At 45.8% G+C, this 25,781-nt stretch overlaps 1 protein-coding gene across 1 annotated transcript; it reads left to right on the top strand.

Annotated features, from left to right (window-relative positions):
* The first annotated feature begins 13,254 nt into the window (after nt 1-13,254).
* Nucleotides 13,255-19,341, top strand: LOC135398630 (uncharacterized). The gene is made up of 3 exons (XM_064630016.1): nt 13,255-13,894; nt 14,335-14,572; nt 19,167-19,341. The coding sequence occupies exons 1-3, from the start codon at nt 13,255-13,257 to the stop codon at nt 19,339-19,341; spliced, it is 1,053 nt and encodes a 350-aa protein (XP_064486086.1).
* Nucleotides 19,342-25,781: the final 6,440 nt, after the last annotated feature.

Below are 25,781 nucleotides of genomic sequence, written 5' to 3'. Positions count from 1 at the left end.
TCGGAACGATCCGTTCATAAATTGAGGGCAAAAACGCTGGGAAACTCCTAGTTGCTTCCCAAAAATTTCGTTCATTATTCGAATATCGAGGTTCATAAAACGAGGGAAAAATGAATGTAAAAAGTTTGGTTCCCGTGCTCGTGTTCATAAAACGAGGGAATTCATAAATCGAAGGTTCATAAATCGAGGGTTGACTGTATATATTTTTCAAGGGAATATATATACAGTTTTATAAAACTGTAATCGGTATCATCAACATAATTATCGTAATGAACCTAATTATCGCAATACGTTTGAACAGTTGCACACCTCGCCGCGCATGCTCAATCATATTCGGTTACTGCAAGTCTCACTGACATCCTGCGTGTTAGATAAAGCTGTTAGGGGCAACAAGCAGGCTCCTACAAAATAATTGTCACTGCTAGGCAATGAATGTGAACACAGAAAAGGCTACGAGCTAGTTCTCTTGCGTCTCCCAAACACACGCTTCTTCGTGTTGTTCCTTTATTTATTTTTTATTTTTTGCTTGATTGTTTCTAGTCGAACGGAAGGAACCGGGTTATGCACCAGCTTGCCTGCGTCCTGTCCCTTCGGTCGGCAGCTAGGTAGCGGAGTACCGCTATTCGCTAATCCTCTGAAACGCCGCTACTCATTCCGAAACATAGCGCGGTACCGCTACCGGAAGGAAATATGTACCGGCGCTACTGCCAAGCTGCCTCGTAAGCTATTTTTTTTATGACGAACATGTAACCATGATGAGTATAGCCCACACAACGCTTAGGCAATAAAATATTGTTTTATGCAGGAACAATAAGCACGAAAAATGTCGATACCAGCTCTGAACTTTATTCTATAGGCAGAATAAGAACGTACAGAAATTAGAAAATATCACTTTGTTCGTGCCGGATTGTGACACGGATACTGCCCTGCCGAAGTGAAATGGCGTGGAATACGAGTTACTTTTGTCTTGCCCACTAAAGTAGCCGGAAAGTAGCGGTTGCAGCATCGGACACGTTACCAAAATTTGTAGCGGGAATTATTTTTCCGCTATTGGTTAGAAATTTAGCGCGAGCGCTCCTCCGCTACTGAAAACGTAGCGAAAAGAGCGGCTCTGTTCGTAGCGCCGCTGCGCACAGCACTGTCTGTCGACAAGGAAACGTGTCCAGCCACACACGCAAACACACAAAAGAAAAAAACCGTCCCCGAATCACGCACGTGTGTGCCGTAATGTAGCGCGTATGACTGAATTCAGGTACCGTCTGCACCATGCTGAACATTCGTTATGTAGGCAAGGGGATTTTGTCGGTCAAATCCTTTTTTTATGGCAAAAAGAAAAAGAAAAGAAAGAGAGAGAACAAGAAACAGCAAATCGTGATAACATTTACCTTTTTTTTGGGGGGGGGGGATTCATAAAATTAGATTAGGCATATGCTGTGGGACTACTTCTGTGTTATGTATTCTTGTCTTTCGCATTGCACGATCTCGAAAACCTTCCGTATAACGTTCCTTCCATCTGCCGACGTCCTTGATTCTTGCAGGTGAACATGTACGCGTCCTTACTTATGTGGCTTTCCAGCTAATAGTTCTTCTTATGAAGCCACAAAAACGTGGTAGTCAGTAGTTAGTCAGTTAAATAAGTTAGTAAAATAAAAATAAAAACATGGTATTTCTGCAACCATGTGAACTGTTTTACATGGCATATCGGATCACCAAAAATGCAACAATGCAATTCACTTTCCTGAAGGTGTACAAGTTGATGCATAACTTTCCCATCAAGACAAGAAGAAAGGGTGCCGCGGAGGGAGGAGAAGTGTCGTTGGGAGGAACCCGAGAGGTCTGCCTGCCTGATTAGGCGGCATGTTTCTCGGGAAGGGAAAGGTGGTGGAGAGGAGGAGAGGAAAGGGGTGAAGTGGAAGACCGAGCGGAATCCGCTCGGGGGAGCTGCGTCCATGGGCCGACTTCAGGGGAACTGTGCCGGCATACGCCTATTACACATCTGAGGGAAACCCAGGAAAAACCCCAGACGGCACAGCCGGCCCGCGGATTCGAACCGCGGACCTCCCAGTCTCCAAGCGCACGCGTTACCGCTGCGCCACCGGAGCTGGTTGGTGCCGCGGAAAATGTGTGAACAACGGCATTTAGGCACGACGGAGCTACGGCAGACGAGGACAGTACGGAAAGGACGGAAAGGCACCACACCGCCCTTTTCTGTATTGTCCTCGTCTGTCGTAGCTCCATCGCATCTGAAATGTCATACCAACCCCACACTGCGTTGTTAGCCCATGACATTTGTTTGTGTGATATACACTAACACAACTACGTGGGGGCTTGAGTGTCTGCCCCACTGCCCCTCGGAACATTATCATGCTGGGGCAAGGTGCCCTCCAAGCAGTCTACCCAGCTGACACTCAGGACGAATGTTTCGCGAGATATCCTAATGGTCGCGTGTTCAATGTGTAGACAACTTCTCGCTCGTCTAGATGCTCAAACCACACGACTGCTCTGGAGCATCTTTACTTGGCGACTGCTTCTCCTTGTGTCTTGCAACAATGCGGCCTGTACAGTCATGGGGCTCCCGAGATGTGATACCGCTAGACATATTGAAATATATTTTTGTCTGTGAATTTTGTTGCTTTCCCCCCGCATTTTATTTCCCTCTTTACACATCACCGTGCACGTCGATCTGCGCACTTCTAAAAAAGAACTTTACATGCTCCTGGTCGTTCCGAATGACGTCTTCTCTTCTGATTTGTTGAAACTGGACGTCGTACTACTTTCTGTGATACTTCACGTTTGTGCTAATTAGCAGAGAAAATGTTTTTCCGTGTTAGCGCTGCGAAGCAACTATTGCTGTACGCTGTGTACAGGCGTGGACAGAGGACAGCAGGAGGAAGGGTGACAGGGGGCTAGTATGCGTCCTGGGTTGACTTCAGGGCTAAGTGAGTCGACATTCGTCAGGAAAGTCCGACGGAAAACCCAAGGAAAACCTCAGAGAGCACACCTGGTGACAGGATTCGAACCCGTGTCACGTTGTATCAACGAACGTGAAATCGATTGCAGTGTATTCCCTACGAGAAATCGCAAGTGAGAGTAGGTCGAGCTTTCAAAGTAAAAACCCTTAGTAAGTGGTTAGGAATTTTCGTATTTATTTTGAGCCGGAGGACTTCAAGATCTGCATATCGCAACCGGGGATTTCGCAAAAATTCCATGCGTACCAAAAGTGGATGTTTCTCGAGGGCACATTTTTTCTGGGGGACATATTTTCCAGGGGACATTTCTTCCGGGGACATTTTTTCCGGGAACATTTTTTCCGGTTCCCCCAGAGCACGCGCGTCTTTGTCTCGTTCCTTTTTCTTTCCAACTAGTTTCTTTGTTTTCTACATGTGGGGGAACTGAACGAAGAACCGTAGCATGGAAGGAGGGGGCACCACGGTAAATGTTTATTATGTAGGCAAGGGGAAGGAGTGCTGTCGCATCCATTTTGCTACGAGGAAGTTTTGTCGCACAATAACTATTTTGCAATGCAAATGCAATTTCTTGGATTGAACTTTGAAATCTGTAGACGGATCCTCCGTTTACTCGCAAATACAACGATCGTCTCACGACAAACTGTGGGCAATCAGCGCCGCGTAATGCGATAAAGACAACTGAAATAAACTAGTGAAATGACCACATTTCGTGGCGAAAGATCACACCTCTCGTCATCTCACAAAGCGATAACACGAATCGCAGCCAAATAGAAAAAAAAAAAAAGAGAAGTTATCTTCACCTACTAGTCACGGCCGCTACTATGCGGAATACGGACAGGTTACATAGCATATAATTGTCGACTTCCCTATTTTACTTCGGTTATGCCATTCCTTTGATTCTTATCATTTTGTGTGCGTACTGTGAGTTGAACTTGTAGTTTCAACAGAAGTGGTAATTTCATAATTCATTTCAAGAAATCCTGTTTCTGTAAGCTGTATTGAGATAAAACTGCTACCGATCGACGCGTGAACAGACTCTTCACAGCTGATTGCAATTATTTAGTAATTGCGTCCATTTTTTATGACGGTTGTTTGACCATTTTGCATTTGAGATATGTATTTTTATATATGCACAGTCTTCGTCACACGCTACGCGCGCGGCAGCTACCCCTGTGCTACTCAAACCACGAAAGCACGAAAATCAACTCGCCGTCTTGCGCGACAGTTTCACAAGATTTACGAGACAATCTTCCCTTCTACACACGTATAAACACCGGGTACAATGGCATACAGAAGGGACTCAAGGTCAAAGGGTCCAGTCGGGAGAATCTCGCGTGGGACAGCTGTCCCACGCGCGATTCTCCCTAACGGGGTCATCCACGGAAACCGCGACGGTGGCGCCCCGCCGTAGCAAGTCCGTAAGTAAATTCAAGATGGCTACCGTGAGACCGTAGCCTTAAGTCTGTGCTAGTCACAGTTGGAAGTTATTAAATTTCTCGTTTTGATAGATTGTTTCGCTATTATTTTTCCGCATGCATCTGTTGTTTACGTGTAGGATGATGCGCAGGTTTCGCTCTCTATTAGTGCTAGCTGTTGATCGTCTTATGTTGTTTCTAATTATTTCGTTACGTCTGCTATTCGCTTAATAAGAAATTGAGTAATTAAAAGTTGTGTCATGTTGGAACAAAACATATGCAATTTAGATTCCCTATTGTGCTCCAAAATACTTACATCTATCAGAACTTGTAATTGAAATTAAAACTCCACTATTGCAATGATGGTGCTGACGTATAGGAGTATTAGACTTTTTATAATAAAACTTGTAATTTTGATTGTAATAATATCTTCTTTCATTAAATGTGTTACTCCATTTTAATTCTGATTCATTGACAATGTGCGTGTATGATTATGATTAATAAAAAATATTGTGTTTGATTCTTTCTGTGCGATACCTCTTGAATGCTATTGCATCATACCTGTAATAAGTAAATAGATTCCTTATTATGTGTATTGTATTGTATTTGTATGCAATTGTATTGCACGTTGGTGACCATCGTTCTGTTTGTCTATAAACACTCCTTCTATTAATGCAGAAAGGATTGTTGGAAAATCTCGGACATACTGCCTAACAGGCGTTTAGTGAGGGGTGTTAAGGGAAAAACGCGCAATTTCTCTAGCGTATTTTCCATATTCGCCCACTCGTAACGTGGTTCATATTCTTCACACATGTTGCTGGTAACAAGCTCACACAGCGTGGTGAAAAAAGACCACTCCAGAAATAAGTTCATTTTCGTGCTTGTAGCGACGACGTCGTCTGTATATTTTTATGAGCCGCAGATTTGGAGTCTGTAAAGACTGCCCATTCCCGGGGTGGAAAATCAGCGATGTGTTGTAGAAAGAAAAGGATGGCATAGAGTTCCGCAGCTGTGGAGGAGGTTGGATGTGAAAGGCGTCTTCCGTGCACGACGCCTTCGGATGGAATGACGAAGGCTGAGGCGGACTTGTTGTTTCGGGATGTGCCATCAGTATATGCTGCCGTAAACGTAGAAAACTTCTCGTCTACCAGAGCATGAAAATGGGCTCGGAGGACTTGAGGGGGGACCTGATCTCTTCTTTGCAGAAGGTTTGGGAGGCGTACAAAAGTGGGCGGTACCGGTAGAGACCAGGGGGCTTCCGGCGGTATAGTGTCCTTAGTTATGAAGCCAGTGAGAGTCTGGCGTGTCCTCTGCGCTACTCGATAGAAGTCGCTTCCAGGGCGGTATCGAATTTTCCTGAGTAGCGGGTGGCGGGGAATGAGAGCAATAATGTATCAGTTGGTACATCTTGAAGAAGGAAAACTTGCAATGTACGTGCAAGTGCAAAAAACGGGAGTAAGGATGAGTGTTAAGAGTCTCTTTCTTAGTTCTGGTATTTTTTTTCTGATGCTTCTCTTTTTTCTTGGGGGGGGGGGGGGGCTGCGTTTTTCTTCTTCTACATTCAACATTAGTTTTGCATAGCGTCATATACAGGGTGTCCCAGAAAACGTGTCATTGAATTATAATAACAAAACTACGCCACCTAGAATCATGCGGTCAACAGCATTTGTTCTTATTAGGTTTTTGCCACCTTCTAATGTGAATGTCATGTATTCCAAGTTTAACTATGTAAATATTTGCGAACTGAACCCGGAAATTTGCCAAGTAAAGGTCACTTTTTTACCCCACCAATATGAAGAGCGTGCCGAATTCACTCAAATTCATGATAATTCACAGTGATATTCACAAGCTATCCCATTGGAAAAAATAGCCGAATATCATGTTTTTCGGAGCACCGCACCATAGCGCGCGATGACTTTTTGAGCGCAATCGCTCTCAGTGCGACGAAAGGAGGTTCCGAAGCCAGCCCACAGAGTGATAGTAGAAAAAGTAACAGTTCCCAAAATTGGGAGAGGGAAAGCATTATCCAAGCGAAAGCCGGACGTGATAAGCCGTGTCTGTTTTATCTCTTTCTGCGATGTCGGGGAGGGCTGGGTTTCCAACCTCCTTTCGTCGGACTGACAAAGATTGCGCTGAAAAATTCATCGTGCGCTATCCTGTGCGACCTCCGTAGCGCATGATGTTCGGCTATTTTTTTCCGATGGGATAGCTTCTGAATATCCCTGCCAATTATTATTAATTTGACTAAATTAGACACGCTCTTCACATTGGTGGGGTAAAAAAGTGACCTTTACTAGGCAAATTTCTGACTTAAGCTCGCAAAAATTTACATAATTAAACTTACGTCACACGACATTCACACAAGGAGGTGGCAAAAACGCAGTAAGAAGAAATGCCATTGACCGCATGACTCTAGGTGGTGTAGTTTTTTTATTATAATTCAGTGACACGTTTTCTGAGACACCCTGTATGAACTGTAACGGATGGTGTAATTTACGTTCACAGCTACTCAGGCGACCAGCTGTGCTAGTGGAAAGTATTCATTTTTATTTTCTGATTTATTCATCCTAATATACTGTGAACAAGGGTACATCAATCCATTTTCTTGTTAAAAAGTACTTCTTTAGACAGAAAACTTACTTCATATGTTCCTCTTTTTTTGTCTTTGCATTTCCAGTCGGGTACATTTAATACGTTGCGGGAAAGTAGTAGACGAGTACACTTCGAAAAGTGCACAATTGGTAGAGTACTTGACACTTCAAGGTCTCATGTTACACTATCTTTCGCAAACATTCGCTTTTGTCACAAAAAACTGAAATGATTGCCCTAGAAAACAGCTGTTGTGATCCGTATATAGCGTATTTCAGCAAAATGCATTGTGACGCTGCCCTTTATAATTTATTTTTAAATAACCCTGGACGATGGTGTAGAGCGAGATAAGGAATATTACACACACACACATGCACGTACAGAAGGAACAAGAATGGACACTTTGTCAATTATTATGTATCTTCCAGAACTACGTCTGTTAAAAACGTGCAAAGGACCGTAGTGCTTAGAATTATTTTTTTGACAGCTTACTATGTCATATTGGACAAGTTTCCATACCTTCGCCCTAGCCAAGTGTGTTTCAACGTCAATACATTGGCTGGTGTGAACAAGGAACGTCGCTTGCGCGAAGAAGAAGAATGTGATCAGTGGCTGAGGTGAAAGAAGAAGCCCCGAAGTCCGGCCCCGTGCTTCCTATCCTCCCGCCGGTTGCTGCCGTTGTCCGTGCCCGTTACAAACGCTATCTATCCCTTGCTCGGCCTCCTCCCCTCCTCGGCTATGAACACCTCTCTTTCGCTTGGAACCCGCGCTATTGCCACTCTCGACGTGCAGAAGTCTGTCTGACGCGTCTCCGGTGTCTTGCCCTCCCGCTTAACTTTTACCTCCATCGCAGTGGGGTGCAACCTTCCCCAGGGTGTCCTGCATGCGGTCACGACGAAACCCTCCAACATTTTGTTCTCGACTGTAGTACCTACCGCCGCCTTCGCCTACAGTCCCTCACCCTTCCACTGCTAAGGTTCAGCGTGCCCCTCTCATTATGCGCATTACTCTCGTTCGGTGCGTCCCATACCGGAAAATGGAATCCTGTCATCGCAGATAATCTCATTTCATTCGTTGCCGGCTCCAACCGGTTCTAGCCCTTAGTGTCACTGTCACACTCATATCATACTGAATTAGCCCTGGCCAATCTCCCTTGCGGATCGCGGCCATCTTCTTGGGGAGAAGAAGAAGAAGAAGAAGAACAAGTCATCAAAAACGACGACGTTTATTTCCGCTCGTCTTTAGTGTGACCTGATTTTGCGGTTCCCGTGTCTCGCGCCGTCAATATGAGCGAGGACCCCTTATCCGTCGGGTACCTGGCCGCCGATGAGTTCCTAGAAAGCATCGGGGTCAGGCCGCTATCGCCTGACCCGTACTACGACAGCATAACAGCAGGCCCTCAGGATATGAAGAACCTTCGCCTTGGCCGCCCCGATGTTGTGAGGCACCTGACAATAGAACAACTCTACGAAACGGCTACGCCGACCGAAAAAGGTACCACCAGCAGGTTGTCATCACCGACCAAGATCTGCAATCGTCGCTACAACGTTCTTTTGGCCGTTGTCTTCGTATCAGCTTTTACCTTCGGATCCGTCGTGTATTTCAGTGACGGCTCCAACGTAGCGAAATATCGTCCTCCGCTACTCCAACGCCAAGGGCCTGCACCTTCAGATGACAACAAAATCACTGACACGCCTGATTTACAAGACGACACTACGCTGGGACTAGACACAACGAGTCAGGGGCAGCACTACACAAGAAGTACTCCCGATCCAACAGTAAGATACAACGACAACTGGAATGCTGAACAACTACAGTCAACGAAACGCCGTCATAGAAGGCACATAAGATCATCGACCACAAGCCTAACCAAGGAGAAGGACATTACCGACCAGTCCACCTCAAGTGCCTCTGTAGGCCGTGAAAAGACCTATGGCTACATGCCACAATACAAGGTCACTCCCAGCAGCTCTCCAAACATGCAGCGGACGTCACATTTGAAACTTGATACGACGCACAGAAAATATTCATCGACTTTTACAATGAAGTATGTAAGCAAGAAAGAGCATACCAGGAAGTTCTCAACCGGTACGTAACCTCGTCCTATGATTTCTACGACTTCGGCCGCTTCGAAATTTTGTATCTTGGACGTGAACAACCTGTTTATTCAAAAATAAACAGAAAAAAATGTCACTTTCCTTGTGAGGTGATAGTTACTTCCTTCAGGCTGTTGAGTATCCCATTCCTGAAGGCTACCATTCAGTTTTTGTGTCCTGTGGCCATTTCATTGGCCAACAAAGATCGCCTTTGAGTTGTACTGAGCATTCCTTTCTAACCTTTCCTTTCTAACTCTCAGCGGATCTCTTTACAATGAGGCACAGCGTACTTCAACACATGGAGGAGGTTTGTCTTTAATGTTTCTGTTGTCAAATTGCATGCTAAGCTAATCTATACAGATGACATCTGCCTCCGCTTTCATGGCAAACTTCAGCCCTCCCTACAGGCTTCTGCTCAAGCTACACTAAATCACATTTCAAACTCCCTCTCCACTAATGGTCTTAGTCCCTCACCGAAAAAATCAGTATCCCTCTAGTAGTATACAGTGGGGTCCATTACGTGCCCCTAGGTGCCTGGTTCGAACCCCACAGCGTCTGAGCCAAATTTTTTCGCGAATTTTTTCTCATGCGCGGTGGGTGGTGCGTGGGTGGAGGGCTACCCGTGCGCTTGCCCTCGCGCATTTTTCAACCTTGGCCGACTTCGTTCGCAATTTTTTTTCTGGTGGCGCGTGCAGTTTACACGCAAGTAGGGACACGCGCGATTTCAACCCGGTCAAGCGATGACACCATCGCACCTAGGCCGACTTCACTCAATTTTTCCGCCTGGGCCGACTTGGTAATTTTTTTTCCGGCAGCGCATGAGTGGTTTACTTGCAAGTAGGGACATGCACGCAGGCAACCCCACCAAGCTCACTCAAAATTTTTCTACCTGGGCATACTTCTTTGGAAATTTTCCACCTGGGCTAACTTTACTTGCAAATTTTTTCCGCTACAACTGGTGTGCGGTGGGCGGTTTACATGCAAGTATAGACATGCAAAGGATAGCCATACACAAAACTACAAGTGAAAATATATTTACTAAAGCCAATAGTGATGGGAATGATGTTGTGACTCTGTATGGAGGAGAAAAACCAGTCAAAAAACCTGAAGTAGAAGAAACACAATACAATACAATACACATAATAAAAAAGATACTTATTACAGGTACGATACAATAGCATTGAAGAGGTATTACACAGAAAGAATCAAACACAATATTTTTTATTCATGACAATTATACACACAAGTCTTCAATGAATCAGAATTAAAATGCAATAGCACATTTAATCAAAGAAGATAATCTTAATCAATGTGATATCAATCAAAATTACAAATTTTATTACAAAATGTCTAATATCAGCACCATCATTGCAATAGTGGCCACCAACTGGTGCCCAACGTTTGGGGTCACAGTTCGTCCATTCGACAGCAGGGAAGACGCAGCACGTGTTGTTCATTTTTCGTTGGGTACGTTGTTGTTTCTTTTTTTCATTCAGGACTCCACCGGTTTCTTGGTTTTCTTTTTCTGTTGTGTCACATTTTTTTGAGCTTGCATTTTTGTTCGTTTTGAGTGTTTGCTTGTTTTTGAGTGCTTCACAGTTCCCAATCGGTGCACGAGACCCGGAGCCGATATGGCATTAGCCGCCGCCAGGCAAACGCGACCTCAGTAGTGGACGGAATGGCCATTCAGACCATGACTCCGAGACGGGGGCAGTACCTTCGTACCAGGGTAAGCCTCAGTACTCCGCTATAACGACAGAGCTCCTGTCACGCATGACGGAGTTATAGGAAGGGACTTCCTACATTCTACCGGTTCGCTGGATTTCTACTCATCTATGACGGAGTTATGTTCGTTGGTGGCACAACGCCTTGACGTCAGTTCGGTTTTGCCGCCGCAGGCACAAGCGGCCCTGCGACTGAGTTTATGGGTCCCTACCTTCTCAGGGTACACCAATAAAAAGTCGGTTGTAGACTTCTTGTATGACCTTACAGCCTATCAGACTGGTATGGGAATCTCAGATGAAGTCCTGATACAACACATCCTGCAGGTTGCCTTGATAGGAGACGCTGCTCGCTGGCTTCGGCTGTAGTCAAGGTCTACGTCCGTTCAGGACTTGCAGAAGCGGTTTAAGAGCGAATTTCTTCCCCCGGATTATGAATATGGTATGCTGGAGCAGCTGCATAAGCATACTCAGCATCCAGATGAGACCTTAGCAGAATTCGTTCGGGTTTTGCAAGAGCTGTATAGCAGAGCTGAACCTATACTGCTACAGAGGAGCAGCGTGTTGCACGGGCAATCCGTCAGTGTCATCCTCGCTACCGGCCCTATCTTCGAGCTTGTCACTATAATAGACTTGAAGTGCTGGCGCAAGAGGCTCGCACTATAGAAGGCGACCTCTTAGCGGAACTCGAGTATCGGACCCCGCCGCCGCCTGAATTGGCGCTAGAACCGCGCTGTGTGTGGTCAGTGGTTGAGCGCCTACCTGCAGTGGGACCGGATGAGCACAACCGCAATTATTATGCGGAGCCATCACGCCGAGCATCTGATCCCTTCTGTTACGAACAGAGGGCGATCCCCGCAGGAACGAGCCTTGGCAGACCGGTCCTGTCCCATAACTGTGGTCAACCCGGCTATTTAGCTTAGCGCCTTAGCTGCTTTTGCTTTTTCCATCCGAGATAACATCGAGGACAAGAAACCAAACATTGCTGTTCGAATTTTGGGGAGAGATTACATCGCCCTTATCGACACGGAAGCCGCGGCGTCCCTTAGCGGCGATTGTGTTTACGAGCACAGCGTATCACGGAATGTGGATTTGCAATACACAGATGTTAGTCTACGTCTTGCTTCCAATGACGTGATTCCAATGACGTGATTCCAGCACAAACTGCAGTTGTGCTCTGGCTTCGCTTTGATGGGAGACGACGAAAGCAGCGCTTCGTCCACCTTCCTGGCTTCGCAGTGCCCGTTATCCTGGGCAGAGACTTCATCACCCGGCAGAAATTGGCGCTGGACCTGCCCAATGGAGGATACGTTTAAGACGGATCGTCAGGATTTTTCCCTTTCGCCATGGCACAGGACAACAGTTCAGCTAAGCAAGCTGCAGCGACGTCCGTCGACCTGCCCCAGATCCCGACGGTCTTGGGGTCATTCCATGGTCCTGAGGAAGAGCGCAGTCAGCTTGAACAAGTACTGCTGCAGTTCGATGGTGTCTTCACGGAGAAACCCGCTAAGTCGGCTGTGTTACAGCATAGCATAGACACAGGTAACGCTAGGCCCGTCGTTGTAATCCGAGACCATTGAGTGTGCATAGGCGTGCTTTGTTAGACGCTGCTCTTGATGAAATGCTCCAAACCGGTGCAGTTCAAAGGTCCCAGAGCCCTTGGGCATTTCCTGTTGTCCTGGCTCCAAAACGCGACGGTACAGCTAGGTTATGCGTCGACTCCCGTCGACTTAACGCAGTAACTGTAAGGGACTCTTACCCATTTCCGTCCATCGAGTATATTACGTATTCCCTGGGCACCGCTACAGTGTTTTCAACGCTTGATTGTAGTAAAGGGTTTTTGAAAATCGAAGTTGCCCCGGAGGATGTCCCGAAAGCAGCCTTTACCTGTCATAGGGGTTAGAGTTTGTACGGATGCCTTTCCGTCTGTCTATCTCTCCCGCCAGTTTTCAACGGCTAATGGATGCCGTATTGTTAGATGCGAAGTATAATTTTGTAGTGGCGTACATGGCTAATGTGGTAGTGTTTTCCAGAAATTTTCAGGAACACTTGGAACACCTGTCAATCGTCCTTGCAAGGATGAAGCAGGCGGGGCTAACCATCAACCCCGGCAAGGTGCAGCTGGCATCGCCTAGGATCAGCCTTCTCGGCTTCGTGGTGGACAGAGGAACCATCAGTCGTAGCGATGACAAGCTAAAGGCGATCATGGAGTATCTGGTTCCCCGGTAACGTAAAAGCCTTGCAGCGTTTCTTGGGTATTGTTCGTTTCTAGAGACAATTCATTCTTAATTGTGTGAGTTAGTGCAGCCGCTTAACCAGTTGTTGCACAACGATGCACGATGGCAGTGGGGAGAAGAGCAGGAACAATCCTTTCGAGCTCCCCTCTCACGAATCGCTAATACGGCCAGGCTATATTTGCCCGACATGAACAAGCCGTTTGTTGTGCAAACAGATGCTAGCGATTATGGTTATAGTTCTCTTGCAGGAGCATGACGCTATGTTCTGTCCAGTGGCTTTTGCAAGTCGCACGCTGAATCCGGCAGAACGGAATTATTCCGTCACGGAAAATGAGTGCTCGGCTATCATCTTCGCTCTCAGGAAGTTTGATCTCTACCTGGACGGCACCACTTTCGCTGTCCAGACTGACAACCAGGCACTTTCTTGGCTGCAGCGGCTACATAACCCATCTGGACGTCTTGCCAGGTGGGCCCTGACGCTACAAGGTTACAACGTGGAGTACAGGCGGGCCTGGACGAACGCGGTAGCAGACGTGCTTCCCCATGCGCCTGTACCGGAGGGGCGAGAGGAAGGCACTGAGGCGCCTTCTCAACTCCTGGCAGCAGCACAAGTGGCACGAGACGTATATTCGTCTTGGGGCACGGTCGTGAGCAGAGAGCAACTCCTAGACTGTCAGAGAGCGGACGGCCTTTGTCAGCGGGTGTCTCAATGGCTAGCTGAGCAGGACTCTGCAGGCACCGGAACGACTGACGCACAGCACGACTCCTATCTGCTGGGCGAGGATGGCATCCTGTTCAGATACATACCCCGGGCGGTTGACGATGACAGCTCATCCCCATTCAGAGTCGTGCTGCCACGGAAGTTGCGTAGGTCTTTCATACGTTACTTTCATGACTCGGCCTTGGCAGGTCACAGCAGTGGCAGGAAAACTTATGAAAAGTTATGTCGGGTTGCGACATGTCCAGGAATGAGGCAGGATGTATCTAAGTATGTTCCTCCCTGTCTGATATGCCAGAGAGCAAAACCTAGTAGTGGTTTACCCCCTGGGCGCTAATAGCCAGTTCAGAGCAATAGGCTGTGGTGGGACCATTTCCACGTAGTCCTAGAGATAACCAGTATTTGTCTGTTGTTACTGATCATTTCACGAAATGGGTTGAGCTGTTTCCTCTCAGGACGCTGACTTCCCAGAGGGTGTGGGAAAGACTACTCGGCACCTTTTGCCGGTTCGGATTTCCTTCTGAGCTCATCACAGATAACGCAACCTACTTTACAAGTAAGGTGTTCTCAGATTCTTGCGCTGTCTTAGGCATTCAGCACAAGAAGACTTTTCCGTATCACCCTCAGGCTAACATTACCGAACGTGTTAATCGGAACCTGAAAATGATGGTTGCTTTCACTTGTCAGCACCTGCGGGATTGGGATCTTCGCATGGCTGAGCTCGGACGACGGTCAACAGATCTACAGGCTTCACCCCGCGTTCCTGAACTTGGGAAGAGAGACACTTTTTTGCTGGGGGGGGTTGAGACTGCAGGTGTTATTGTAAGGTATGAAATAAACCTTTCTTTGTTGTTTGCACTTTTCGCTTGCTGTGTCTTCCTCGGCCACTGATCGGACGGGATGACGCCCCGAGGTTGTGGAAACACGGGTTTCCACAAGTTTTAATTTCAATTACAAGTTCTGATAGATGTAAGTAATTTCGAGTACAATATAGGGAGTCTTAAGTTGTTTATGTTTTGTTCCAACATGACACAACTTTTAATTATTCAATTTCTTATTATGTGAATAGCACAGGCATAAGGAAATAATGAGAATCAACACAATGAATAGCCAGCACTATATGAGAAACAAAACCGACGCATCCTCCAACACGCAAACAACAGTTATATGTAGGGAAATAATAGCGAAACATTGCTCTATCAAAACGAGAAAAGGACATGACTTTTAATCAAAGAAGACATTCTTAATCAATATGATAACAATCAAGATTTCAAGTTTTATTATAAAAAGTCTCAGACGTGACCACTATCACTGCGACACTAACAATGATAGGTTTTAATTTCAATTACAAGTTGTGATAGATGTAATTCATTGTGCACAACAGAGACCGTGAAAGACCACAGGAACACAGAGGAACGATACGAACACAAGAGGAATTAAAGTCTAGGACACGACGTCTAGTTGCAGAAGGCAATCTTAATCAAGACGATGGAATTTTAATTTCAATTAAATTACAAGTTTTGATAGATGTAAGTAATTTCGAGCACAATAGGGAATCTTAAGTTGTATAGTATATGTTTTATTCCAACATGACACAACTTTTAATTATTCAATTTCTTATTAAGTGAATAGCACAGACATAAGGAAATAATGAGAAACAACACAACACGATCAACAGCTAGCACTAAGAGAGAGCGAAACCTGCGCATCATCCAACACGTAAACAACAGATACATGCAGGAAAATAATAGCGAAACAATCTATCAAAACGAGAAACCTTACAAATTTAATAACTTCCAACTGTGACTAGCACAGACTTAACGCTGAAGGACAGAGGAACATTCTAAGCGGCGAATTCTCCAGCACGTAAACAACAGAGGAAAATAATCTATCATTGAACTATCATAAAACCATCCTCGTGACTTAATCTAATCGAACACTATACAATTTTCATTCTAGCAGACACTACAAACCTTACTTTGTGTTATGAATCCAACACACAGAAAATAGACATGCTACAACGACAAACAACCAAGAATATCGCTTCTCCCTCCTTTTCCTCAAAGCGGGGAGATCTTATCTCTCTATGTATACAAGCGTATACCCTCGAAGAAATGGTCATCCGACGCGGATGACCCTTTCTTCCAGTTTAAATAAATTTAATTCAAAAAATGTTAGAAATTATCAATCTCCACAGCATAGAGAATCCACATTGCGTTGTAGTGCATATAGAAAATATCAAACTCTTCGATTAAATTCTATGTCATCGCGAAAGATTTCTTAAAACATCGGTGTGCCGAGTCAGCGAGCTAAAGCTTGCGTATTATGAAATTACACTTTCTACAACTAAGTTCAAATTCAACCCCTTCAAATTTCAATTAAACACTTACTGATGTGTGGTAGTCTCCACTTTACAAGGCTACTCCTGGAAATGTTTCTATAAATTTTAGTATTTAATGCAGTCAAATATGTTGTATAGATTATCTGACTATATGTACAACTTTTTAATCTGTACCTTTCAAACATCTCAAACTTGTAAGCAATCCCAAAATTCGCGGTCACCCTCCCGCCGGCGCACTCCGTCACTGTACTCAGCCGCTATGCGGGAAGCTGCCTTACAGGATGTTAATTAAATGGGAGACAGCGTTTATGCCAATTAACAGCAAAACAGAATAAAATTTTTAAGATGTCATCGCCTAATAGAGAAGAACACCATGTAAAGAACCCCTGGAGACATGAAAGGCACCAGCAGAATATAAGCCTAGTGCACCCTGGCCAAATGAATTTTAATGCATTGCGCCTATGGGGATTCCGTCGATTTTTGCACATCGCCCATGTTTAGACTATGATTTTTCGTCAAACGCAGTCAAATTCTGCAAATGTCATCGCCTATTTCCGTTCAGTACGTCCTCCAGGCCACATACCAACCACGGCACGATGTGTGAGTGTTAATCCTGATGCACCCAGGGCCTTCAAAGTTGCGACTCAGACAGGGTTCCCCTCCTAGGCGCTCGACGGACTAAGTCCCAGTATTATCGTAATACGCATGCGCTGAGACTGTACGGCCGGTCTGAAGGAGTTCAAAACAAGAACTGTCATTTTTTTCCAGAACTCGAAGTGGCTGACAGAACAGACAACTTTATTTTCAGTGAGTAATATACAAATGATACCGTCTTGTATTTTATATCGCTTTTATATTAAACTATACAACTTGATAAAACTGTCCATTTCGAGTGCCGTTTTGGAAGTGATTTTGTCAAACGCGACCTTTCAGGGTGCAACAGGAGAACAAGGTACGGGGCTCAAACCCCGTGATCGTACTTTCACATATACATACACATATACATTACATTATATAATCAGCTTAGGATGATGAAATTCGCCATTTGGCCGTTTTGGAAGCGATTTTGTCAAACGCGACCTCTCAGGGAGCAACAGGGGAAGGTACGGGGTTCTAACCCCGTGATCTTACTTTCACGTATACATATCATAATATCAGCTTAGGACATCTTTAATATTAATTTTATATCAAATGATAATAAGCCCCGACGTTTACGAAATTGGCCACTTGGCCATTTCGAGTGCCGCTTTGGAAACGATTTTGTCAAACGCGACCTCTCAGGGTGCAACAGGGGAACAACGTACGGGTTTAAACACCGTGATCATACTTTCACGTATACATATTACAAAATTAGTTTAGGACATTTTTAATATTTTTATATCGAATGATATTGAGCCCCGAAGTTGACGAAATTAGCCATTTGGCCATTTCGAGTGCCGTTTTTTGAAGCCATTTTGTCAAACCCGACCTCTCAGGGTGCAACGGGGGAACAAGATACGGGGTTCAAACCTCGTGATCTTACTTTCACATATACATACTATAGAATCAGCTTAGGACATCTTTAATATTATTTTTATATCCAATGATATTAAGCCCTGAAGTTGACCAAATTCGCCACTTTGCCATTTCGAGTGCCGTTTTGGAAGCGATTTTGTCAAACGCGACCTCTCAGGGTGCAACAGGGGAACAAGATACGGGGTTCAAACCCCGTGATCTTACTTTCACATATACATATTACAAAATTAGCTTAGGACATCTCTAATATTATTTCTATATCAAATGATATTAAGCCCCGAAGTTGACGAAATTCGCCACTTTGCCATTTCGAGTGCCGTTTTGGAAGCCATTTTGTGAAACCCGACCTCTCAGGGTGCAACAGGGGAACAAGATACGGGGTTCAAACCCCGTGATCTTACTGTCACATACACATACTATAGAATCAGCTTAGGACATCTTTAATATTATTTTTATATCCAATGATATTAAGCCCTGAAGTTGACCAAATTCGCCACTTTGCCATTTCGAGTGCCGTTTTGGAAGCGATTTTGTCAAACGCGACCTCTCAGGGTGCAACAGGGGAACAAGATACGGGGTTCAAACCCCGTGATCTTACTTTCACATATACATATTACAAAATTAGCTTAGGACATCTCTAATATTATTTCTATATCAAATGATATTAAGCCCCGAAGTTGACGAAATTCGCCACTTTGCCATTTCGAGTGCCGTTTTGGAAGCCATTTTGTGAAACCCGACCTCTCAGGGTGCAACAGGGGAACAAGATACGGGGTTCAAACCCCGTGATCTTACTGTCACATACACATACTATAGAATCAGCTTAGGACATCTTTAATATTATTTTTATATCCAATGATATTAAGCCCTGAAGTTGACCAAATTCGCCACTTTGCCATTTCGAGTGCCGTTTTGGAAGCGATTTTGTCAAACGCGACCTCTCAGGGTGCAACAGGGGAACAAGATACGGGGTTCAAACCCCGTGATCTTACTTTCACATATACATATTACAAAATTAGCTTAGGACATCTCTAATATTATTTCTATATCAAATGATATTAAGCCCCGAAGTTGACGAAATTCGCCACTTTGCCATTTCGAGTGCCGTTTTGGAAGCCATTTTGTGAAACCCGACCTCTCAGGGTGCAACAGGGGAACAAGATACGGTGTTCAAACCCCGTGATCTTTCACATATGCATATTACAAAATTAGCTTAGGACATCTCTAATATTATTTTTATATCAAATAATATTGTGAGGAGGGAATCTGTTTTCCCTGTCGCGCTCTGCTCCCTGCCATAAACTTGAGACGCGGACATCGAGGCACCCTGCTGTGCTCGCACCGAGGACCGGGAACGACGCAAAGGGACCAATCCCGGGCTCGCTGTGGTCCCGGTTCGTGGAATGAAGGTCCGTGAAATGCCACGACCTTGGGAAGAATGTATATATTGTAAATAAACTACAACGTCTCGAAGACGTTCGAAAAAGTGTTTCGACTCCACGCTGTCCGTTTTTCTGTTGCTGGGGACAGGTCCCCGCACTTCGAAGTTTTTTTCCCCCTTACAGTTTTCAGAAGTGGGATCAGCCCCGACGTATTACGGCTACGACGTTCCTGTGTTACCTCACGACTGAAGATGCCACCAACGTTACGGAGCAACGGCTCTGTGTCGACGACGGCCGGAGACGACGACAGCAGTCTTCGAAACGACAGCACCGAATCGACAGAATCGACGCCAATTAATCAAGCAGCTGCACAGCCGGATCCACTGAACCAGCTACTGGAGTTCCTGCGTTTACAAGAGGCAAGTCGAGACGCAATGCTGCGGGAACTTCTTCAGTCCAGATCTGCGAGGGATGAGGGTCCCTTTCCCAGAGCTGTGTTACCGGACCTGTCCAAAGAAGTACAATCCTTCAACGGAGACGGGGATGAGAGACAAGCAGAAGAATGGCTCAACACCTTCGAGCAACTAGCTACGCAATGCAGGTGGACCGACAACGCCAAACTGATGCTTGTGCAAGCCAAGTTGACGGGACCAGCGGCACGATGGTACGCCAGCAAAGTCAGCGACTGCAAGACGTGGGACTCTTTCGTGACGAACTTTCGGAAGATGTTTGTTCCCGGAGTGAGCGCTGTTACTCGCTACGACGACATGCGAAAAAGAGTACAGCAAAGGGGTGAGTCCTTGTTAGAATATTTTATGGACAAGGTCCATCTTTGCAAGAGATGCGGGTTGAGTGACGCGGAGACCAAAGAGCAGGTTTTATTGTGTACTTTAGATAGGAGTGCATACCAAATGTTAACGCCAAAATCACACGCATGCCTCGAAGATCTTCTTCATGATATGAAGCGTTGTCTTGTGATGGAAAAGGAACGTAAACAAATATTCGGCACTTCGACTTCCAAAACACCCAACGAAAAGGATCAGAATTTGGCTACAACGGGTCCAAAACACAAAGGAGGGAGGTACGCCCCCGCCAGAAACGCCCAGGGTAGGCTGAAATGCTTTAATTGCAACGAGTATGGGGACCACCTCGCCAAAAATTGCCCTAAGGAGAAGAGGATTAAGTATTGCACTCTGTGCCACCAAAACGGACACGGCAATCGCGAGTGTAAGAAAGCTCAAACGAACCCCAAGCAAATGCTTTGCATAGGTAAACACACTGCCGAGAAGTACATCAAGGAGGCATCCATAAACGAAAAATGTGTGGCAAAGGCATTTATAGACCAAGGCAGCGCAGTGACTATTATCACGGCATCGATGGCTTTGCAAGCGGGTGCACACGTGCGACCAGCCTGCAACTATGGCGGGCTACTGCAACGAAGACGCGCTATTCGGGCTGGGACAGGCAAAAACAATGCCAATTGGGAAAACAACGATCAAGGTGGCTATCGACGACGTTGTAGCGACTGTTGAAGCCTGTATTGTGCACGATAAGGCAATCGATTATGACATGCTCATCGGCCGCACGTTCATTGACCGTGACAATGTTGTCATGATCAAGGCGAAAGATCAAATGAAGTTGTATGACAGGAGTAAAGACGGGCCATTTAAAGACTTTCAACTGGAACCTGTCGGCGGAAAATTAACATTGCGCAGCTCTGAATCGGTCGAAGTACCGCCAAACACCGTTCAATTCGTTAGGGCCCATACCGTATCGAAGACAGAGACATCTCTTGTCATGTTAACACACCAGAACAAGGACTTGGGGTGTCTCCTGCAGCTACACGAAGGGGAAACTCGTGTGCCTGTAATGAACGACACGAATTTGCCTTTGTGGTTCGGAAGGGCTTCAGTCTTGGAAGGGCCGAAGATGTAAGCCTGGATGTAATTTCTGACGAGCCAGGAAAGTCTGAGAGCGTTGCAAACGAAGAAAATATTGTGTTAACGGCAACGAAGGACGCATGCGAGCCTATAAGGGCTCAACAGGTTACGGTGGGACGGGATGTCACCGAAGAAGGAAAGATTTCTCTTGTAAAAATGCTAAATGAGTACCGCCAATGTTTCGCGATGGATCTAACAGAACTGGGGAAAACATCTGCAACGTGTATGTCCATTGAGGAAATTGAGAACGCGAAGCCCGTCTACTGCCGACCGTACTGCGCCACCCATGACGAGAGGGAAAGACTGAGGCGCATTGTTGAAGAACTAAAGGAAGCGGGAATTGTTCGCGACTCGGTGTCCCCATACGCCAGTCCCGTCCTCCTCGTAAAGAAAAAGAATGGGGAGTACCGCAAGGTTGTTGACTACCGGCGGCTTAACCAGCAGACTAAAAAGGACAGGTTCCCGTTGCCGATAATTGATGATCAGCTTGACAGACTAAACGGAAGCAAGTATTTTACGACGCTAGATCTGGCAAGTGGATACATGCAAGTACCGATGAGCCCCGAGTCAATAGAGAAGACCGCATTTATAACGCCCGACGGGCACTATGAGTATATGTATATGAGCTTCGGGTTATGCAATGCACCAAGCGTCTTTCAGCGACTAATCAACAGAGTTCTGGGGAATCTTCGCTTCGACACCGCCGTTCGCTATTTGGACGACGTGCTGGTGCCGAGTAAGACGGTAGAGGAGGGAATGACCTCGTTAGAAAAGGTGCTACATGCCTTTGGAGAGGCAAACTTGACGTTGAAGTTACCAAAATGCGAATTTTTCATGCCAGAGGTAACGTTTTTGGGCTTCAAAATAACCCGAGACGGAATACAACCAGGCCCCGTCAAGCTAGAAGCCGTCAGTAACTACCCCAAGCCGAGGAATGTACATGAAGTACGACGCTTTTTGGGACTGACTGGGTATTTTCGAAGATTCGTGCCACTCTACGCCTTGAAGGCGCGGGCACTAACGGAATTGACGAAGAAGAAAAGTGACTTCGTTTGGGGAGACCAGCAACAAGATGCGTTCGAGGCGCTCAGGAAGGAATTGACCAATGCACCTGTGCTGGCCTTGTACAATAGGAACGCCGAGACAGAGCTTCACACGGACGCCAGCCAGGAGGGCCTGGCAGGTATGCTACTCCAGAGAGGAGACGACGGTGATCTACATCTGGTGCACTGCGTCAGCCGACGCACGAATGACGCAGAACGGAGGTACCACTCGACCAGGTTGGAGCTCATGGCAGTAGTCTGGTCAATTGAGAAGATGCGACACTTCCTGGCAGGAATTCATTTCACAATATATACGGACTGTCAAGCGATTGTTTATATGAATGCAATGAAGACTAAGCTACCACAGATTGCAAGATGGATGGATTTTATCCAAGATTATGACTTTACGATTCGGCATAGGGAGGGCACGAAAATGGCGCACGTGGACGCTCTCAGTAGAGCACCCTGTGCTGGTGAAGCGGACTGCGGCAACGAAGATCGTCTTCAGGTGTTCTTCACGATGGACGAAGCCGAACGCATTTACGCGGTCCAGAGAGCCGACGATGATTTGAGGCACTTCGTTGAAATACTCCAGAAGAAACCGGACGAACGCTCCAAGCGGGAGAAGGGGGAAGTAACGGGATTCCAGCTAAAAGATGGTATTCTGTACAAGATCCACGAAGACAAAGACGGGAGGAGATTGCTTTTCGTCATCCCGAAGAGCAATAGGAAGGCGACGACAATCAAACACCACGACCTGATGGGGCACAGCCACGCAGAAGAAACAGCCTGTAAGATCATGAGACGTTACTGGTTCACCGGTCTGCGCGGGTACGTGAAGCGACATGTCTCACAGTGCCTGGAGTGCTTGTTTCACAAGGGACCGTCAGGGAAAAGGGCGGGAGAACTGCATCCTATTACACCGGGTAACAAACCATTTGAAGTAGTACATTTGGATCACCTTGGACCATTCATACCAAGCACGCAGAGGAACCAAGAGTTGCTAGTGATAATCGACAACTTCAGCAAGTTTGTACAGCTCTACCCCGTAAGGAATACGTCAACTAAGTGCACCCTGAAGGCGTTGAGTCACTACGTTAACAGCTACGATGTCCCACAGAAGGTTATTACCGACCGAGGAACGGCCTTCACATCGTCCCAATTCGAAGGATATTGCAAAGACATGGGAATCCAACATGTGAAAATCTCCACGCAGCGCCCTCAAGGTAACGGCCAGGTTGAGAGAGTGCACAGGACGATTATTCCGAGGATTGCCATGGCAATCGAGAGGCCGGATCACAAAGATTGGGATAAGAACATCGACGAAATTCAGCGCAATATAAACACTACACGTAGCAAGACGACGCAAAAGACCCCATTCCAAGTTCTCTACGGCTTCAACGCTAGACATCACGACAGTCGACTGCGCGCGCTAGACGCCGACGACGAATCAGAAGCCAGCTTAGAGGAGGTCAGGGAACAGGCCAGAGAGGCCATCGAGAAGCAACAAACGCAGCAAGCTCATCACTACAACTTGAGACGCCGAACTGAACCTAAGCACGATGTTGGCGACATTGTAGTCGTAAAACGTCTCCCAGTTCACACGGGAAAACCAACCAAGACGCAGCAAAAGTACAGGGGTCCAATGGTTATTGATGCCGTGCTTCCTCACGACACCTATCGCGTCACCCAATTAAGGGGAAAACGTGGCAGACGCGACTACTGTACAACGGCACATGCTGACCAAATAAGGCTCTGGCTTTCTTGCAGAAATGACGCGTGTGAGATAACTGATGATAATGAATCTGATGCAGATTCGGATTAATGAGTGCTGATTCCATGTAGTGCTTTCATTCTTGAATGTCTTCTTTGAAGTTAATGTTGCTTACGTTGATGAAAAGTACGAATATGCATGCACGAAAAGTGCGAATACATGTTTCACGTTATTACTTTCGCACACTGTTTCAGTTGTTACATGATGAGTTGTGTCTTTTTACGAATTGCTTGCCAAGGAATCTGATACTTGTATGTGACATTGTACAGGAATATAGCTTTACTGTTGCCCATGATTCACCTGTATCCTTGTCAAAGCTTTCTGCACGTAAGGCTATGCGCATCATAATTGTTATAATGTAACTGATATTTTTCAAGTGTATTCCTGTTTACAACGTGAGGGTTTATGTAGTGTTACGTATAGCTGATTGTCGTTGTATATTATGGTTTACGCCTGTTTTCCGAAGATGGCATGACAGTGTCAATGTTTGCCTGTACACATTTCGAGGGCGAAATGAAAGCAGAATGGCCGAGTGTGAGGAGGGAATCTGTTTTCCCTGTCGCGCTCTGCTCCCTGCCATAAACTTGAGACGCGGACATCGAGGCACCCTGCTGTGCTCGCACCGAGGACCGGGAACGACGCAAAGGGACCAATCCCGGGCTCGCTGTGGTCCCGGTTCGTGGAATGAAGGTCCGTGAAATGCCACGACCTTGGGACGAATGTATATATTGTAAATAAACTACAACGTCTCGAAGACGTTCGAAAAAGTGTTTCGACTCCACGCTGTCCGTTTTTCTGTTGCTGGGGACAAGTCCCCGCACTTCGAAGTTTTTTTCCCCCTTACAATATTAAGCCCCGAAGTTGACGAAATTCGCCACTTGGCCATTTCGAGTGCCGTTTTGGAAGCGATTTTCTCAAACGTGACCTCTCCAGGTGCAACAGGGGAACAAGATACGGGGTTCAAACCCCGTGATCTTACTTTCACATAGACATATTACGAAATTAGCTTAGGACATCTTTAGTATTATTTTTATATCAAATGATATCAAGTCTCAAAGTTGACGAAATTGGCCACCTGGCCATTTCGAGTGCCGTTTAGGAAGCGATTTTGTCAAACGCGACCTCTCAGGGTGCAACAGGGGAACAAGATACGGTGTTCAAACCCCGTGATCTTACTTTCACATATACATATTACAAAATTAGCTTAGGACATCTCTAATATTATTTTTATATCAAATAATATTAAGCCCCGAATTTGACGAAATTGGCCACTTGGCCATTTCGAGTGCCGTTTTGGAAGCGATTTTGTCAAACGCGACCTCTCAGGGTGCAACAGGGGAACAAGGTACGGGGTTCAAACCCCGTGATCTTCCTTTCACATATACATACTACAAAATCAGCTTAGGACATCTTTAATATTATTGTTATATAGAATGATATTAAGTCCCGAAGTTGATGAAATTGGCCAATGGCCATTTCGAGCGCTGGTTTGGAAGCGATTTTGTCAAACTCGACCTGTCATGGTGCAACAGGGGAACAAGGTACGTGGTTCAAACTCCATGATCTTAGTTTCAGATACACACATTAGAAAATCAGCTTTGGACATCTTTAATATTATTGTTATATAAAAATATATTAAGCCCCGAAGTTGATGAAATACGCCATTTGGCCATTTCGAGTGCCATTTTGGAAGCGATTTTTAAAACGCGCCCTCTCAGGGTGCAACAGGGGAACAAGATACTGGGTTCAAACCCCGTGATCTTACTTTCTCATATACATACTACAAAATCAGCTTAGGACGCTTTTTGCTTAGGGAGTGTCGTTTCGGAAGCAGTTTCTTCAAACGCGACCTCTCCATGTACGGCCTGACACCAGGATTAAAGGGGCTTCGCACGTTTTAAAGGGCTCGATCTGCTGCCGAGCGTTGCGGTATCTTCTGTTACAATCCCAGTACAAGCCGTTCATAGTATCTTTTTGGCACAATGATACAAGTCATTTGAGTCATTGTAAAGGGCCCTGCTGCCGCCTTTTCCAAATTTTG

This window comes from Ornithodoros turicata, chromosome 6 (genome assembly GCF_037126465.1).
Source record: "Ornithodoros turicata isolate Travis chromosome 6, ASM3712646v1, whole genome shotgun sequence".
Lineage (NCBI taxonomy): Eukaryota > Metazoa > Arthropoda > Arachnida > Ixodida > Argasidae > Ornithodoros > Ornithodoros turicata.
This window is presented reverse-complemented; position numbering and strand designations above follow the sequence as displayed.